At 48.7% G+C, this 17,367-nt stretch overlaps 1 protein-coding gene across 3 annotated transcripts; it reads right to left on the reverse strand.

Annotated features, from left to right (window-relative positions):
- Positions 1-465: 465 nt before the first annotated feature.
- Positions 466-15,194, reverse strand: CHST12 (carbohydrate sulfotransferase 12). Of its 3 annotated transcripts, none has more exons than XM_065411521.1 (3): positions 15,122-15,194; positions 13,288-13,344; positions 466-2,164 (listed from the first exon to the last, which is right to left on the reverse strand). In XM_065411521.1, exon 3 carries the CDS (start codon positions 2,068-2,070, stop codon positions 811-813), a length of 1,260 nt encoding a protein of 419 aa, XP_065267593.1. In that variant the 5' UTR covers positions 2,071-2,164; positions 13,288-13,344; positions 15,122-15,194; the 3' UTR covers positions 466-810. The 3 variants fall into 3 exon arrangements, with proteins under 3 accessions (XP_065267593.1, XP_065267594.1, XP_065267595.1); XM_065411522.1 differs by lacking the exon at positions 15,122-15,194 and adding an exon at positions 14,293-14,311; XM_065411523.1 differs by lacking the exon at positions 13,288-13,344 and having other exon boundaries at positions 15,122-15,173.
- Positions 15,195-17,367: the final 2,173 nt, after the last annotated feature.

Below are 17,367 nucleotides of genomic sequence, written 5' to 3' on the forward strand. Positions count from 1 at the left end.
CGCTCTCTTTGCCCGACCTGCCTTTGCCAATTCACCAGTCACCTGCTCTGGTCCCCATGCACCATCCTGTCATTGATTGTACTCCAGCTGTGCAACGTCATGCTCAATATAACCTACTGGGGGCCAAATTCATAGACTCATAGACTTCAAGGTCAGAAGGGATCATTATGATCATCTAGTCTGACCTCCTGCACAACGCAGGCCACAGAATCTCACCCACCCACTCCTGTTACAAACCCCTAACCTATGTCTGAGTTATTGACGTCCTCAAATTGTGGTTTAAAGACCTCAAGGTGCAGAGAATCCTCCAGACTCGGCATAAGCAGGGACAAGTGCCCTAAGATCAACGGGGCAGTGCCTGCATACACCAGCTCGGAGTTTAGCCTCGAGTGTTTTGTAAACCCCAGGCACTCCCGGAAGCGGTGCCTCCACAGCACACAACAGCACTGAGACAACACACAGGGGCAGGGACATTGTTTTTCACTCCACCTCTCCCTTCACCACAACGCGCAATTTGTATTAAATATTTTAAATATATTAATTTTTAAAAAGTATTAATAAAAAGCGACCGAAGGACATGGCCGACAGACTGAAAGAGGAAGTCTTCCGATTGCAAAGGGAGGGTGGGGGGTCTTCTGGTGATGCACAGCTGGCTGGAGTATCCTGGATTCTTGCAAATTTGGAAGGGGATGAGTAGAAAAAATATACTTAATTTTATCTTCCTGGGTTGGGAGATTAAGAGGAGGATATTGTGAAGTTTTAAATATTTTTGGTAATCCCCCTTCCCCCTCCTCCAATTTCCAATTGCTTTTAGTCTTTAAGCAGATTTTCTGGTTTGGGGTAGCCAAAGAGTACAAAATCAGCCTCGTAAAGTTTGTAGAGCTGCTGCCTCCAGGCCAGAGGGATTTTGGCAAACCAGTCCTCCTCCCAGCTGCTGGCAGTCCTGTTCCGGTAGCTGGGGGGGAAGTGGAGGAGCCTGTCCACCTTGAGAAGCTGCAGCAGATGAGCTGCGTCTTCGTTGAGGGTCTCCAGCTTCCCAACAAAGTCATAGTCTATCTGGCACGGGTGGCACAAGCGGTAAACCTGCCTCCAGTGCTCATTGAAAGGGGCCATCTTCTCTGTCCGGGGGTCCAGTAAGTACTGGATGAAGTCAGGGAAGGAGACTTTGAGGCCCGCCCTGAAGGCCTCGCTAACAGAGGTGGGGAGGTTGGTGTGGTTGGAGTAGAGCTTCAGCATGGGTATGGCAAAGCGCCGGTAGAACTCCTCATTCTCCAGCTCAAACTTGCTGCGGAAGGCAGAGATGAGCCGCACGAAGGGATCGCGTACAAAGAGGAACTTGGTGTATTTCTTCAGCTTGATCTTCATGAGGTGGCGGGAGAACTTCCCATAGCGGCGCCAGAACTTGTTGAAAGTCAGGTGGGTGCTGGAGTTGTGGACGTGCTCTCGGGGAATGTCCAGGGGGTCCCGGTAGGGGACACCCTGATCCAGCAGGCTCTCACTCAACACGATCATCACCCGCTTCCAGTTGGTGCAGGCCACCTTGGGGACATAGCAGTAGATGATGCCGTGGCGGTCGTCCACGATCAGGTGGTTCAGCTCGTAGTTGGGGATGTCGTCAAAGGAACGCTCCTTAGCGGGGAAGGCGAAGCTGGAATTGGCACAGAACTCCCGCAGCATCCTCCGCCGTTCAGCCTGCAGCTTCTCCTGGTCCAGGCTCACTCTGGCAACGCGGGTGGACCAGTCATAGCCTCTCACATTCTCCTCCAGATTGCCCAAGACAGGCCTGCTGGAGCCTTGAAGTGGGGCCTGCTCCATCTTTCTGTTCAAGGGACCATTCTGCCTCAGGCCAGAACTCAGTAGCTTTTCTAAAAACTCATCCATGTCCAACAAGTCTTCGCGGTCTTCATCCTGAGCAGCGGTGGGCGGAGTGCCCAGGGCATGAGGCCTGGAGAAGGACGTGTGCAGGTAGAAATGAGCCGTCCCCACGTTGTCCCAGTACACGATGATCAGCAGGATCATGAAGACGGAACCCAGCACCACCGAGAGGCGGAACAGCCGTGCTTTGGTCATCCTGGCTGTTGCTGGTGTGGTCTCTTTCTCCTGAGTTCACCTCAGTCTCACACAATGGTGCTTGGGATACCACATTGTGCTGCTGACAAGGAGCCTGGAAGGGTACAAAAACCAAAGTTAGTCAGTCTCCTGAGCACTCTGATGTAGAGCGACCCTGCAGGGTAACGGCTTCCATGTGGCCGTACGTACTCCTCACCGTAAGGTTTTGTGTGACAAGTGCTGTATGAAACATCCTGTTCCCACCCAACTACACACAGACCACTGGCCCTCACGGGGTTAAATGCAGGCCTTCCCCCTTGATGTGGCCCAGCATCAGACGTACAAGTCGACAGCATAACCAGTTGCTGCTACCCCACTTACTGGGTTGCAGGCGGTTGGGGATCAGAAAGTGAAAGTAACCGGCTCTTAGGCATGGTGCTGCATGCATCCAGGTTAGTGCGGACAGGCTCTGCCAAGAGAGGGCTCTGGCTACATTAGAGGATTGTTGGAGTCAAAGTCAGTTGTCATCTCCTGCAATTTTATCGTGAGTGTTGCAACAGTCGGTGTTTTTCTTAAGGACTCCAGCTCCGAGAGTCATGTGATTACTTGAGACTCTCCACTTCCATTACAAAAAAAATAAAAATAAGATTCCAGCCCTCATGAGAGAAGCTTGAAAACATAAACCCCGAAGTCTCAAAAAGCAGAAAAAGTAAAAATTAGCCAGAATTTATTTTTTTTAAACTCATTTTTTAAACCAATATTATTCATGTCGGGGGCCTGCCTCATGATTTTTGAATACTTGACGTTAGCAATCCCATAACGTGGTCTGACCTCCTTCATTCAGATGCCCCTAAAGCCACAATACTGTGTTGAAAATCGAGATTCTATCAGCTGAATGGGCATGAAGGGTGTCATTGCTGGGGACATCAGAGGTCAAAATTCACCTTCCTCTATGGACTGTGAGTTGGCCCAGTGCTATGCTTTATCTAATCTCCGTTTGAATGTATCCCACGGATGATAACTCAATGACCTCTCTTGGCAGTTATTCCCTTGTCTATTTGCTTTTGCCACAAGGAGTTTTTCCTATGATTTAATCCAAACTTGCCTCTAATTTATAAAGGGACCTGGCCCCGATAAAAATCCTATTTAACATTCCTCAGGGTTTTACATTGGCTGTATGACTACTGAGATCATGCAGCTTCAGGGTTGCTCCAGCCAAGAGAAACCTTTCCTGCTTTTCTGGAATGTGTTGAGCAGGGCGGGCCTCTTGTCTGGCCCAACATATTTTGCATTTCTTATAGCATCCAAGCCATATTAGCTAAGCCTCACACACCCCGTGGCAGGCGGTGCTATCCCAGTTACAGATAGAGAAATTGAAGCACGGAGGTTAAAATACTCACCCAACGTCTGTCAACATAGATTGTGTCAGAGTAGGGAACAGAACCCAGATTTCCTAACTTCCCCTCACTAGCTGCACACATGGTCCCAGAGGGAGGTTTGTGGAAGGGAAACAGCTGTATACCCCACTCCCAAGCACGGATGCATTTTTTCTAATCAGGGGATCCATGCCAGGTGAGGGCTGGGGAGCCAAGCAAGCTGAATGCAGTGGCCTCAGCTCCTCCCCAATTTAGCTCTTCATTTAGTCAGACAAGCAGCGGGGAAAAAGCTTGAGAGCTCAGGACTGCCCCACAAGCAAAGCCTGTCCGGTGGCTTAATGGAAGGTAGGAGGGAGCAAGGAACAGACAGCATGGCCCAGTGGACAGGACACTGGATTGGGACTCAGGTTCTCCATGGTCTATTCCTACCTCTGCCACTGACCCGCTGTGTGACCCTGAGCGGTCACTTCACCTCCCTGGGCCTCTGTTCCCCCTCCCATCAACTTTCTGTCTGTTTTGACTATAGAATCATTATAGCAGGAGCTCTCTCTTATAATGGATTTGTACAGTGCCTAGCACAAATGGGCCCCATCTCACTTGGGGCCTCTAGATGCTACTGTAATACAAATGATCAATAATAATACACAAGAGGGGAGAGAGACACTGAGTTGCCTTTTTGCACCTCACTCGGCATGGATGGGGAAACTGGCCAGCTCTGTTTATTGTCAATTTCACGTCTTAGTCGTGATGCAGGAGCTGGATTCTGCAGCATTCAGCTCTCACAAAATCCAAACTGTTTGCACTGAAACCAATTTATTTATTTACTTTTAAGTTTCATGATTTCCCCCCTCCCCCTAAAATTCTATTTATTTTCTGTAAACAAAACCGAGGTTTTGGGGATTAGTGTCGTTCAAAGGTCATCACTCCTGATCTTCACCCCCGATCAACTGCAAATAAGTCTTCTCCTTGCCCTCTTGCAGTATATCGAGACTATTCGGCCACTCTGTCTGCTCCTTAAAGGACCTTAGAAGCATCTTAGACAGTGCTCTTTTCATGAAGGTCAACTCAAACTAGTGAGGGAAGGACAACAGTTCAAACAACTGAGCTGGGACTAAGTTGGTGACATTTGGAAGTTCAATTCATAAACCCCAAGCAATTAGTATTATTCTTTGAATAGCTGTAGTATCTAGGAGCCCTAGTCATGGACAAGGAGCCCGTGGTAGTAGGTGCTGCACAAACACTGACCAAAATAGATGATCCCTGCCCCAAAGAGCTTACAAGTAGCGGTAACACTGTGAGCATTTGTGCACAAGTTAACTTCCTGCAAAATACACGTGATGCGTCCCCCTCATTGATATTAATAGCACTACATGCACATGTACAAAGAAAACAATTCTGAGCAGAGTCATGTTTGCAGCCAGCAGGATAGCAATGCAGCTTGCTTGGCTCAGCAGCCAAGGGAAAAATGGTCTTGCAGTTAAAGCAGAAGGTCAGGAGATCCAGAGTCTATTCCCAGCTCCCTATGGGAGCTTGGGCCAGTCAATTGCAGCCAAATTTTCAAAAGTGGCCTCTGATTTTAGAAGCTCAGCTCAAGACACCTTGAGCACTCTCAGCGCCCACTGACTTCCAATGGGCGCTGTATGCACTCAACATTTGTGGAAACCGGCCTCTTGTTGGGCTCCCAAAAACTGACCTATCCAAAATAAGTGACCACTTTTGAAAATGTTGGTCTTGGCCTCCCTGTCTCCGTTTCCCCATCTGTAAAATAGGTACAATGTAGGTGAGTATTATGACAGGGTAATTATGCTGTTTAGTTCATTAATCTTTGTAAAGCCCTTTGAGATCATTGGATGGATGGCAGGCAGGGGCCAGGGAAGTGCAACGCATTAGAGTGGTTAGAAAGTTCCCAGTATTTTGAGAGAAAGAATCATTTTTCTTTTTTAAAACCTCTCTCTCGGACGAGATGTTACTTAGGAAGGTGAATAAAAAGGTGTTAACTGCACAATCTCACTCCCGAGGAGCATTAAGGCTATCAACAGAGAAAAGCACCAATTAAAAAAACAAAACCCCTAAAACACAAAAGCAGCCCTTTCTGCTGACATCCCCATTCTGTTTAACAGCCTCAAAACAAACCATATCCACATCAATTATGAAAACAAAACCATTTGTGCACATTAAGTAGCTCTGAAAGGAACCTTTTCAAAACCAGCGCTGGGTTTCTTTCCTCCCAAAATGCTGAGGCTGATTGCCAGCCAGTTCACACACACACACGGCCTCTCAGGGCAGCAACAATTCCACGTTGTAAAGGGAGAGAAATTAAAAATAAAGAGCATCGGCCAAATCCGAGCAGCGCCTGGCAACGGTATATTTGATTTAAAATACAACATCTGAAGCGTATTGGGATTCATGGCTAGGAGGGGGTTCTTCATGGAACCTCATGTTCTGCACCCCACCCAATGGGCACGGAGACTGGGATTGGTTAGACAAACTGTGAAATCATCGGTAGTGAATTTTCTCTACATATGGGAAATTTGTAGGGAAGGGAAGAATCTAAACAAGTCAAGAGCAATTGTGGGATTGTTGGCATGCAAAGTTAGCATGGGGTCAGCATCTGCTTTGAGACACTGCTCTCCATCCAGATGAATCAGGATAAACAAAAACAGCAACCAAACCCGTCCCCGGTTTGTAAACTAAACAAAAATGGCGCAGAGGGAAAACTCCACAACAAAGTCCAGTATCACAGCTCTGGGTACATGTGCTCTGGAGATAAGCACACTTCCCTTTTTCCCACGTGCGAGCCAAAGCATCATAGAATCATAGAACTGGAAGGGACCTTGCGAGGTCATCTAGTCCAGGCCCCTGCACTCATGGCAGGGCTAAGTATTATCTAGTCCATCCCTGACAGGTGTTTGTCTAACCTGCTCTTAAAAATCTCCAATGATGGAGACTCCACAACCTCCCTAGGCAATTTATTCCAGTGCTTAACCACCCTGACTGTTAGGAAGTTTTTCCTAATGTCCAACCTAAACCTCCCTTGCTACAATTTAAGCCATTGCTTCTTGTCCTATCCTCAGAGATTAAGAAAAACAATTTTTCTTCCTCCTCCTTGTAACAACCTTTTACATACTTGAAAACCGTTATCATGTCCCCTCTCAGTCTTCTCTTTTCCAAACAAACCCAATTTTTTCAATCTTCCCTCATAGGTCATGTTTTCTGAACCTTTAATAATTTTTGTCGCTCTTTTCTGGACTCTCTCCAGTTTGTTCACATCCTTCCTGAAATGTGGTGCCCAGAACTGGACACAATACTCCAGATGAGGCCTAATCAGCACGGAGTAGAGCAGAAGAATTACTTCTCATGTCTTGTTTACAACACTCCTGCTAATACATCCTAGAATGATGTTTACTTTTTTTTGCAACAGCGTTGCACTGTTGACTCATATTTAGCTTGTGATCCACTATGACCCCCAGATCCGCAATACTCCTTCCTAGGCAGTGATTTCACATTTTGTATGTGTGCAACTGATTGTTCCTTCCTAAATGGAGTACTTTACATTTGTCCTTATTGAATTTCATCCTATTTACTTCAGACCATTTCTGCAGTTTGTCCAGATCATTTTGAATTATAATCCTATCCTCCAAAACACTCGCAACCTCGCCCGGCTTGGTATTGTCCGCAAACTTTATAAGTGTACTCTGTATGCCATTATCTAAATCATTGATGACGGTATTGAACAGAACCAGACCCAGAACTGATCCCTGCGGGACCCCAGTAGTTATGCCCTTCCAGCATGACTGTGAACACTGAAAACTACTCTCTGGGAATGGTTTTCCAACCAGTTTTGCACCCACCTTATAGTAGCTCCATCTAGGTTGCATTTCCCTAGTTTGTTTATGGGACGGTCATGCGAGACAGTATCAAAAGCTTTACTAAAGTCAAGATATACCACGTCTACAACTCCCCCGCCCCCATCCACAAGGCTTGTTATCCTGTCAAAGGAAGCTATCAGGTTGGTTTGACATGATTTGTTTTTGAAAAATCCATGATGACTTACTTATCACCTTATTATCTTCTAGATGTTTGCAAACTGATTGCTTAATTATTTGCTCCATTATCTTTCCAGGTACAGAAGTTAAGCTGACTGGTCTGTAATTCCCTGGGTTGTCCTTATTTCCCTTTTTTATAGATGAGCACTATATTTGCACCCTTTTCCAGTCTTCTGGAATCTCTCCCGTCTTCCATGACTTTTCAAAGATAATCGCTAATGGGTCAGATATCTCCTCAGTCAGCTCCTTGATGAAATACATCCTAGAATACTCAAGCCCTGCTGACTTGAAGACATCTAATTTGTCCAAGTAATTTTTAACTTGTTCTTTTCCTGTTTTAGCCTCTTCTGATCCTACCTCATTTTCACTGGTATTCACTATGTTAGATGTCCAATCACCACCAACCTTCTTGGTGAAAACCGAAACAAAAAGTCATTAAGCACCTCTGCCATTTCCACATTTTCTGTTATTATTTCCCCCACCCCCCTCATTGAGTAACGGGTCTACCCTGTCCATGGTCTTCCTCTTGCTTCTAATGTATTTGTAGAGTGTTTTCTTGATACCCTTAATGTCTCTAGCTAGTTAGATCTCATTTTGTGCCTTGGTCTTTCTAATTTTGCCCCTAAATACTTGTTATTTGTTTATATTCATCCTTTGTAATTTGACCTAGTTTCCACATTTTGTAGGACTCTCTTGATTTTTAGATCATTGATCAACTCGGGTTTGTACCCCCACAAATGCATAGCAATGCAGACAGGCTACAGACCAGGCCCTCTGTTGCAGCACAGCTGCTTAATGCTGCACCAATGGCAGACTGTGGCTGTAAAGCTGGATGATCCATCCCCAATGGGAATCCTCTGCCTAGTGACAGAGATGGGGCTGAACTGAAATCCCCAGGTCGGAACATCCCCAAGCTGTGAGGAAGTTCAGATCCAGGTTCAAATGGGCCTCCCCCTTCTCTAAGGGGCCAAACTAGCCATCCAAACACCCACAAACTCGTCCCTGCTCTCTGAACACTGCCATAATCATCCCAATTAGCATTTTGACAGCACTCCACGCAGGGCTCGCAAAGTGCTTCTCCAGCTTTAACTAGACTCCCTCTGGGAAGACCATTTCAAAGCCAGGAAACAGTCTGGATTTTCAGAGATGCGAAGAACCCACGCTCTCACTGACTTCAAGTGGGGTGGTAGGTGCCCAGCACCTCTGAAGTACACACAGGCCAAGGCGGCACAGTGGGTCAGTGACAGAATGGGATTAGAACGCAGGAATCCCATTACCTAGCCCCTGGATCTACCCACTAGGTTACCCCATTAGGACTAGGCTAAATACTTGCTAATAAACAGAAGAGCAGTGAAAGATTAGGGCTTTGTATCAGCTTTTTAGCTCAGTTTGTCCGAAAACACTAAAAATGCACCATTTAGGGATTTTTTTTTAATGCATTTGCTTGCACTGATGAGGTATGAAAGAGCCAATGACCAGGAGTGGCTGGTGATCTAACTATCGCTTTGCACTGCAGCACCAAGCATTGAGATATGGGACTTGGACTCAGCCTCTTGTTCTGTAGGTCAGCAGGGGTTGGAAGAGGATAGAATACATGCCATTCTGAAGAGTAAGAAGGCAGGTATTACTCAGCAATAATTCTCTAGGCGAGGTCAGTGAAGACGAGGACTGACTGGATCTAAGAGTTGCCTAGGAAGATGCAAAGGGGGCTAAAGGAGGGGTAAACTGTAATGTGTGTGTAGGCAGGGCTGCTGGAATTAGGGATGCTGGACGCACGGCAGCACGCCCTGGCTTGAAGTGGTTTCCATCATATACAGGGTTTACAGTTTGGTTCAATGGCTCTCAGCACCCCCACTATACAAATTGTTCCAACGCCACTACATGGATGTGTGCGTGTTTATATGCCAATACTTAGGCTCGCAGTCTCAGCCCATTCCTGGAAGATTTGGAATGCTGCTGCTTAGCAAATTGCTTTTTTGTTGTTTGTCTGTACCTGTCGGCCTGTCTTGTCGGTAAGACTGTGAATTCTTTGCAGCAGGGACTGTTTTCTATTCTGGGTATGTACAGTGCCCAGAATAGTGCGTTCCCCCAATCCTGGCTGGAGGCATTAGACGCTACCGGGATGCAATTAAATAATAATAATAATGTTTCAAAGAGAATCATTCACTTGCAAACTCTACCCTCCATAACATGGTGCAACCACAGCAGCCTGCCAGCACTGCTGCGAAATCTCCCACCCCAGGGCGGCCTCTCTCAAGTAACGGAAGTGTTAGCCTTACCAAAACGCAGTGTTTAGCACGGTAACAAACCCTCGCAGCCCTCTGGATCATTGGACGGATGTTCATTTTGAAAGCCACTGAAAACATGCAGCTTTACCCAGCCCACCCCAAAGGCTCAAGCCTGCTTTCCAGGGGACAGCACACCATCTGCTAGAGAACAGATTGATTTTCCAAGCTACAGAGCAATGATCAGCGGAGGATCAAACCAAATCCTCTCCTGTTAACTCGGGCAGTGCCATATTCACGGATGGGATTTCGATCAGAGACCCATAATGGGACTTAGTTAAACTAAGCCAACTAATGCCGAGGGGAAAAAAACACATTCTGTCAATTGTTATTTTCTCTCTTTTTCAGTGGCAGTGTGATTTTAGTACAAATAAAAGATGCCAGGCTGAAAGCATTGGAGACTAAAGGTCTCTATATATACACACACAGAGAGAACAGGGCTCTGAGACAGGTGCCTGAGCCATAACCTGAAGAGACAACCTCTACAGGTGAGTAGGGAGTTCACACTATATGGCCCATGCAGCCCTTGGTCTCAAAGCTGAGAATGCCAGCAAGAATACCCTTCAATGCCAATTAAGGTGGTGGTATTTGTGATGTGGATGCCTGCCAAGTGGGAACCGGGCTGAGCACCAAACTCATTTCATACAGGCCAGTTAACAGCCATCGGATGGTAATAACTTTTAGCTACTACTGACCTGGCCTGGATTGGAACCAGTGACTGGCTCTCCCTCTCATTAGTAAGCGCGGCTATTTATCTCAGGTGACAACAGTCACAGATGTCACAGTAACCACCAGAGACAGCAGCTCCTAACCTCTGGCATAGAGCCGGGGTGTTTATCATAGGGGTCAGTGGCCACTGACTCCAGTGGTTATTATTGCAATGGATTCCACGACTCCCTCTTCCCCACTCCTAGGACTGCTGGCTACACTTTCCCCTCCAGAGAAGCTGAAGATGCAGACCAGGCCCTCATCAATAGGGCTTAAGAGCTGTTGCTATGACCCATTTTCTTCTGTTCCTGGTCCTTTAACATTTTTTTTTTGGCGGGGGGAAGGGGTTTGCACGATATAACAGGACATGAGACTTTAGAAAAATTGTAGCTTGCATTTTTTGCCAAGACTTACCACATTTCCCCCCAATGACTGCCAGGGAACTCTACTGTCCGTCACCTGAGCCATCCAGCCCCCTGACTCATAAATCACCAAACCTCCAGTGGGATATGTTTAGTCAAGCGCATTTCAGGTTTTTATTTCAATATATGGTGTAAGACGTTTGAGACCAACTCAGTTCTGGTGATCTGCTTTCTCCAAGAGGGGAAACTCAGCAGATTCTGACATCAGTCAGACCAGGACTGTGCTGACTTAAGCAAAATTCTTTCTTGGTTTTGGTTATTTTCCCAACATTCAAAATAAACTGCTTCTCCCCCACGCTGCAAAAATGTAAAGACTTGTCTAGACAAGGCAAATTTGCATCAGTGTAACTACATAGTGTAGTCACATTGATACAAACCCCTAGTGCAGACACAAATCGGGCTTACGCTAGTGCAGCGGTTCTCAGACTGTGGATTGGGACCTCAAAGTGGGTCGCAACCCTGTTTTAATGGGGTCGCCAGGGCTGGCTTAGACTTGTTGGGGCCAGGAGCCAAAGCCCGAGCCCCACTGTCTGGGGCCGAAGCCAGAGGGCTTCAGCCTTGGGCAGTGGGGCTGAGGTTACAGGCCCCCCGTCTGTGGCTGAAGCCCTTGGGCTTCAGCTTTTGCCCCTTTCCCCCCCGGGGCAGTGGGGCTTTGCCCCTTTCCCCCCCAGGGTGGCAGGGATCAGGTGGGCTCAGGCTTTGGTCCCCACTCCTGGGGTCGTGTAGTAAGTTTTTTTGCTATTGCATCTTAGCACAGTGTGGGCTATATACCCGGGGGGGGTTGCAGAAGGCTGCAATTCATATTGTCTGAGTTTACACTAGAAACCCCTTTTGTAAGGCCAACTGTCAAGTGTTTATAGATTTAGTATTTATAATTTACAGCTGTGATATTTTACTCTGTACTGAAATTTTGCCTCTTGGGTTTCAGGGCAAGTAATAAATTGCTTTATAGCTTAGTAGCTTTATAGCTTAGTAGTTGAGTGGGTTAGCAAAGGGCAAGTTCTGATGGCAACACTAGCTTGCAGCAGCCCACATGTTTATCAAAACAAAGATTTCCCAGGAAAATGGTAATTTACCATTTTTCTTTCTGTCATATCTGATCAAAGTCTGCTGTTCTCTGGTCATTAGAGCCCAGAAGAGGGGGCACAGACCTCAGGCTATTTAATACCCTGTCCCAACTCAAGAGTGAAAGCTTTTTAAAATGTCAAATGGGCTATTTTAAAATTATAACCCTAAGAGTCAGAGAGAAAAAGAAAAGCATAAAAACACCAGAGTGGGGATTTCCCCATCCATTCACCACACCACAAACCCGTGAAGACCAATTAGGGACTGCCAGTTTCCAAAGCCATGGAAATGACCTGAGCTAATATAGGAAACACACGACTGAGTTACAAAACCCATTACACAATGTATTGAAACAAACATGTTATTTGGCTGCACTTGAAAGTGCAGAGTTCCAACACATCCCAGCCAGCCAGGGCTAGGACTATGGAGGAAGATGACTGCATCACTCAAGTATCCTCTAGGACAGTGGTTCTCAAACTTTTTTTTCCACGGACCACTTGAAAATTGCTGAGGGTCTCAGCAGACCACTTAATGATCTTTCCAAATGTGGTTTGTACCATTAGCTTTACCATTGTAAAGCGCTTTGGATAAAAGCGCTATATAAAAAACCCCCTTAACAATAAAACTTTTTTTGTTCTACAAAATAATAAAAGCACACAACTCATATTTTAATATCAGTAGTCTTACCTTTCTAATGCGATGGATGTGCTGTCTCTACCCTGCCACAGCAGCCCCCAAGCTGGGGCTGGGAAGGAGGGGGGTCTCTCCCTCTCTCCTCCACCACAGCAGCCCCCGAGCTGGGACTGGGATGGAGGGGGGGTCTCTCCCTCTCCGCAACAGCCCCCAAGCTGGGACTGGGATGGAGGAGGGTCTCTCCCTCTCTCCCTCACCCCGGCAGCCCCAAGCTGGGGCTGGGAAAGAGGGCCGTCTCTCCCCAGCAGCCACAGTCCTGGAGCTGGGGAAAGTCGCCATTTTCTCTCGCCGCTGCAGCCCTGCATGTCCCAAATGCCCCCCACCCCCTTTTCTCACCCCACTGCCCCCTCCCACCTACCCCCTATTCCCCCCAAGGCCACCACCTCACCTTACCTGCACATCTTCTCCAGGGTCCAGGCCAAGCCTGCGTGGCTCCACTAATTAGGTGGGTGGCCCTTCATTCTCTCGTGTGCAGCTGCCCAGGCGCGCACCTTAGAGGGAACTATCCGCGGACCACCTGAGTGGAGCTTGTGAACCACTGGTGGTCCGCAGACCACAGTTTGAGAACCTCACTCTAGGAGTTAGCCACAGAAGAGAATTACAACTTCAAAAGGATTTACCAGCCCTTTTAGGCATAGCATACCTGCTGCTGATCCACTGGTGAAGGGCTGGGCTACATAAAGGTCTCATCATCCAGGGCCTAGATGCATGAAAAGAAGATACGTGACCTACTACAAATGGCAGTTGATACAGATTATCTTTTATCAGATTTCTGCTCCCTTCTAAATTTCCATGCTAAATCCATGCAGTTATTTAAAGACCTAATATTACAGATCTGATGTCCCAACTGTAGCCAGAACTTGCAAACGTCTCATTTCATCAGCCTGATATAGGGTAGTGAGGCACTGAGCTAACCCTTTGATGGTTGCAGTATAAATACAGAGTCTCTCTACACCGGTTTGGAACCAGAGTAACTTCACTGGCTTCAGCTGGGTCACTTGATTTACAGCAGTCTAATGAGTGGTGAATCAAGCCCAAAGATTAGATGGGGCTAGAATAAGGGCCATAGATTCCCACATCATAAGACTAGTGCCTTTCCCATCAAGGACAAAACATAAAACTCAGTCTCCACGTAGGCACTTCCACTCCTCCCCAGCTATTAGTCTGCAATCTCGCTTCTATTTCTAGCTTCCACTGATTTGCGTTCAGATCCAAGCAAAGAAGGAAAAAGGCAAACGGCTGAATACACAAGAAGGGGTGGGGAATATAGCAGGTCCAAAGTGATGAAGTACAGTTGGACTACATAAAGGGGAAATCACCCACCTCACGCCCATATCTGTATCAAGCAAAGTCCAGTCACAAGTGTAAAAGTTGCTTTAATGCCACCAAGTTCCAACATCTGGGTTTGACAGAGATCAACAGAGCCACCCCCTGGTCCCCATTCCTGACAGTCAGCCGCTTCCAGCACCCTTGATATCCACAGCACTATCTCCCTCCCGACTCTCTGTCAGGTAATATCAGGAGCCCTGTCTGGAGCCAGGCTCCGATGCTGCCCAGAGCCCCCTGGAACCGTGGCCAGCAGCATTCCTAGCCTATTCTGGGGCACCCTGAGCTACGCAGAGCCCTCTGAAAGCCTCACCCACAGCACCTGGCTTTCTGCCTTGAGTGCAGCTGCAGGCACAAGAAGTCACCCCCGCGCTGCCATCCCTCTGCACATACGCGGGCCACCAAGATCAATGACAGGAAACTGGACAGCTGGAGGAGGAACTGAACTGGTGCGTCTGAGCTTCCCCGTTAGTATTCACATTAACAAAACCGACCCAGCATTAAATCCATGGAAATAAACTTGGGGTCGGCAGCACCAATGGCCAGCTGTGCCTAGAGGGGAGGGTCAGGTGCGCTGCACCCCAGGGGTAGTAGGAAGCCAGCCTGTGCCCTGGTGGAAGGGGCAAACCACATACTGTTGGCCAGTTGTGCCCGGAAGGGAGGCGCTGCACCCCGGGAATGGAGGGGGGAACCCCAGCACCGCTGGCCAGCTGTGCCAGGAAGGGAGGCGCCGTTGCACCCCGGTGATGGAGGGGGGAACCCAGCACCGCTGGCCAGTTGTGCCCGGAAGGGAGGCGCTGCACCCCGGGAATGGAGGGGGGAACCCCAGCACCGCTGGCCAGCTGTGCCCGGAGGGGAGGGGCCGTTGCACCCCGGTGATGGAGGGGGGAACCCAGCACCGCTGGCCAGTTGTGCCCGGAAGGGAGGCGCTGCACCCCGGGAATGGAGGGGGGAACCCCAGCACCGCTGGCCAGCTGTGCCCGGAGGGGAGGGGCCGTTGCACCCCGGGGATGGAGGCGGGAACCCAGCACCGCTGGCCAGCTGTGCCCGGAGGGAGTGGGACGCTGCGGACCCCTCGCACCCTGGCTAGGGGGGTCACGGCTCCATCCCAGCGCCCGGCCGGAGCCCCCGCCCCCAGGTCCCGCTCTCACCTCCGCCCGGAGCCGCTCGGCTAGCGGAGCCTCCGGCGGCGGCAGCAGCCCCGACTCCTCCCCCTGAGCCGCCGCCTCTCGCGAGAAGCCGGCCGGGGGGGGCCGGCCAGGGGGGCCGCAGCGCAGGCGCCGCTCGGTCCAGCCGCGGGCGCCCTGCGGGCCTGTCCCTCCCCCCCGCCCCGCGCCGGCCGCTCGGCTCCCCGCGGAGACCCGGCCCCTCGCTCGCTGGAGCCGTTGCACTGCGGGGCTGGAGCGGAGCCCGGGCGCGCAGATCCTGCTTGGCTCCCCCCGCCGAGCGAGGTTCGGCCCCAGCCCCGTGGGTGCAGCCCCCCGTCCCTCTGCTGCCTGCTTCTCCCCCGACCCCGATGCGGGGTACGGAATGGCGGGTAAAAGTCAGGGCACGCCGCAGGGGTGAACTCTTCCAGGGCATCCGCGTTGGAAGCGTTTTCACACGTGGGAATTCTCTAGGCCCAACTCGGTTCAAATTCTGCATGAGTTGGATGGAAGTTGCAAGGGCTGCTACGCCCCCTTCTCCCACGATAGCGGCACTCCTTGCATGGGACCATGGGGATCCAATCCACGGGAACCAACACGGTCTAATGATGGCGGGGGCGAGGGAGAACTGGCTTCTATTCTCCACTCTGCCACTGACCTGCTGTTCATCCGTGGTCAAGCTGCTTAACTTCCATGCCTCAGTTTCCCTATTTGTAAGATCTGGGCAGTACCAGCCTCTGTAAAGCACCTCGAGGCTCATGTGAAAGGCATGATATAAATGCAGAGTATGGATCCAGGCAGAAGGGCCCAGAGTATTTGGAGTTCATCCATCCAGGCTGAACGGCCTCTCTGTTCAGTCTCATTCACTGAGTGATCTATTCATATCGCCTTAAAGCAACTGTCTGCCAAGTCCCTCGCCCCTTCATTGCTTACTGGGACAGCTCTGCTCCCTTCTCTGGGATTTTTCCATGTCTCTTTCAGGGTGCAAATATTTCCTAACGGAACTAAATTGTTTATCCCTGTGGGTGGCTCTCTCTCACATATTCATTTGCATCCTAATAGCAAACAAAACTTCCCCCTCTGCACTGGACTGGAGTCAGCAGGAGAGTTTGTATGTAGCATCTGAGCTGAAGGGCTGCCAGTCAAGCAGCAATGGCAAGCCTACAAAAATGCTATACAGCTTCCCCTCTGTAAACCAGGCCAGAGACTGAGGGATTATAGTTGGCATCGGATTAGAAGGCAGTTTCCATTAATATGATCTGTTGCTTGTGGCTCAGGTGCCAATAGCAACAGGTACTCAAAATAATTTGTGGGAAATGGGAAGCCAAGGATTGCTCATATTCTCCTCTCAAGCAGACGAAGCTAGACGAATATGGGTATAACAATTACAAAAAGAATCTTAGCTCTCTTAAAAGATTTATGGGAAACCCACTGCACTGTAAAACTATATTAACCAGTTACTGGTAGTAGGAAAACTTGTTAGTAGTTATAGTAACCTAAAAATCATTGTTGAATTGGTTACTGATTTTGTAACCACCTTGAAGTAGAAAAAATACTTTAGGCAAGTTTATTTTGTGCAAGTATTTAGTTTTGTGTGGATCGTGGAATGCCGGGTGCCTAGAGATGAACTGACAGAAAAGACCGGTCGTGCAGCAGGGCCTGTTTCTGTTGCAGGCTGGTGTTTTGGTTCTGTGCTTTGGGGGAGAGAGGCCACTTAGAAGTGACCTGCTCCGAGGTAGGCATCTTGGTTGTGCAAATTTGCACGGTGAGACCTGTGATCTCTGCCTGCTGCACCTCCTGTGAAGATGAAGGCAGCTACAAGCTATCCCATTTGTGCAAATTCGGTGCAGCCCTTGGGCTTCCAGCAAGTTGTCAATTATGTGAACCTTAGGTGGGCAAAGTTTGAGCTCTCCTAATTTAACACACCTAAAAGTTATCACACAAAAGGCCCAGAGGAGTTTAAATTCTTGTCTCTTTCCTCACACGTAAAAGGCAAGAACAGGAGAGTCCGTCATTCCAGGTCAGAGGCAATGTCCTTCATCTGAGTTCTGAACATTAGTGCCCTCTCTCTCCTATGATACAGACACTCAGCTTCAAGAGACTGGAGACCGACTCTTTGGAGTGCAGTAACACAGAGTTACTGACTCCAAGTGGCTGAGGTCTTCTTTCTCAAATCTCTACATTCATATTTTTTTAACTTAAATGTAGGAAAATGATTAAAAAACATTGCATACAATGGCTCCGATTCATCT

The sequence above is a fragment of the Emys orbicularis genome, chromosome 10 (genome assembly GCF_028017835.1).
Source record: "Emys orbicularis isolate rEmyOrb1 chromosome 10, rEmyOrb1.hap1, whole genome shotgun sequence".
NCBI lineage: Eukaryota > Metazoa > Chordata > Testudines > Emydidae > Emys > Emys orbicularis.

Excerpts from the sequence above, each read along its gene's own strand:
- CHST12 (XM_065411521.1), bottom strand. The coding sequence starts at position 2,070 with ATGACCAAAGCACGGCTGTTCCGCCTCTCGGTGGTGCTGGGTTCCGTC.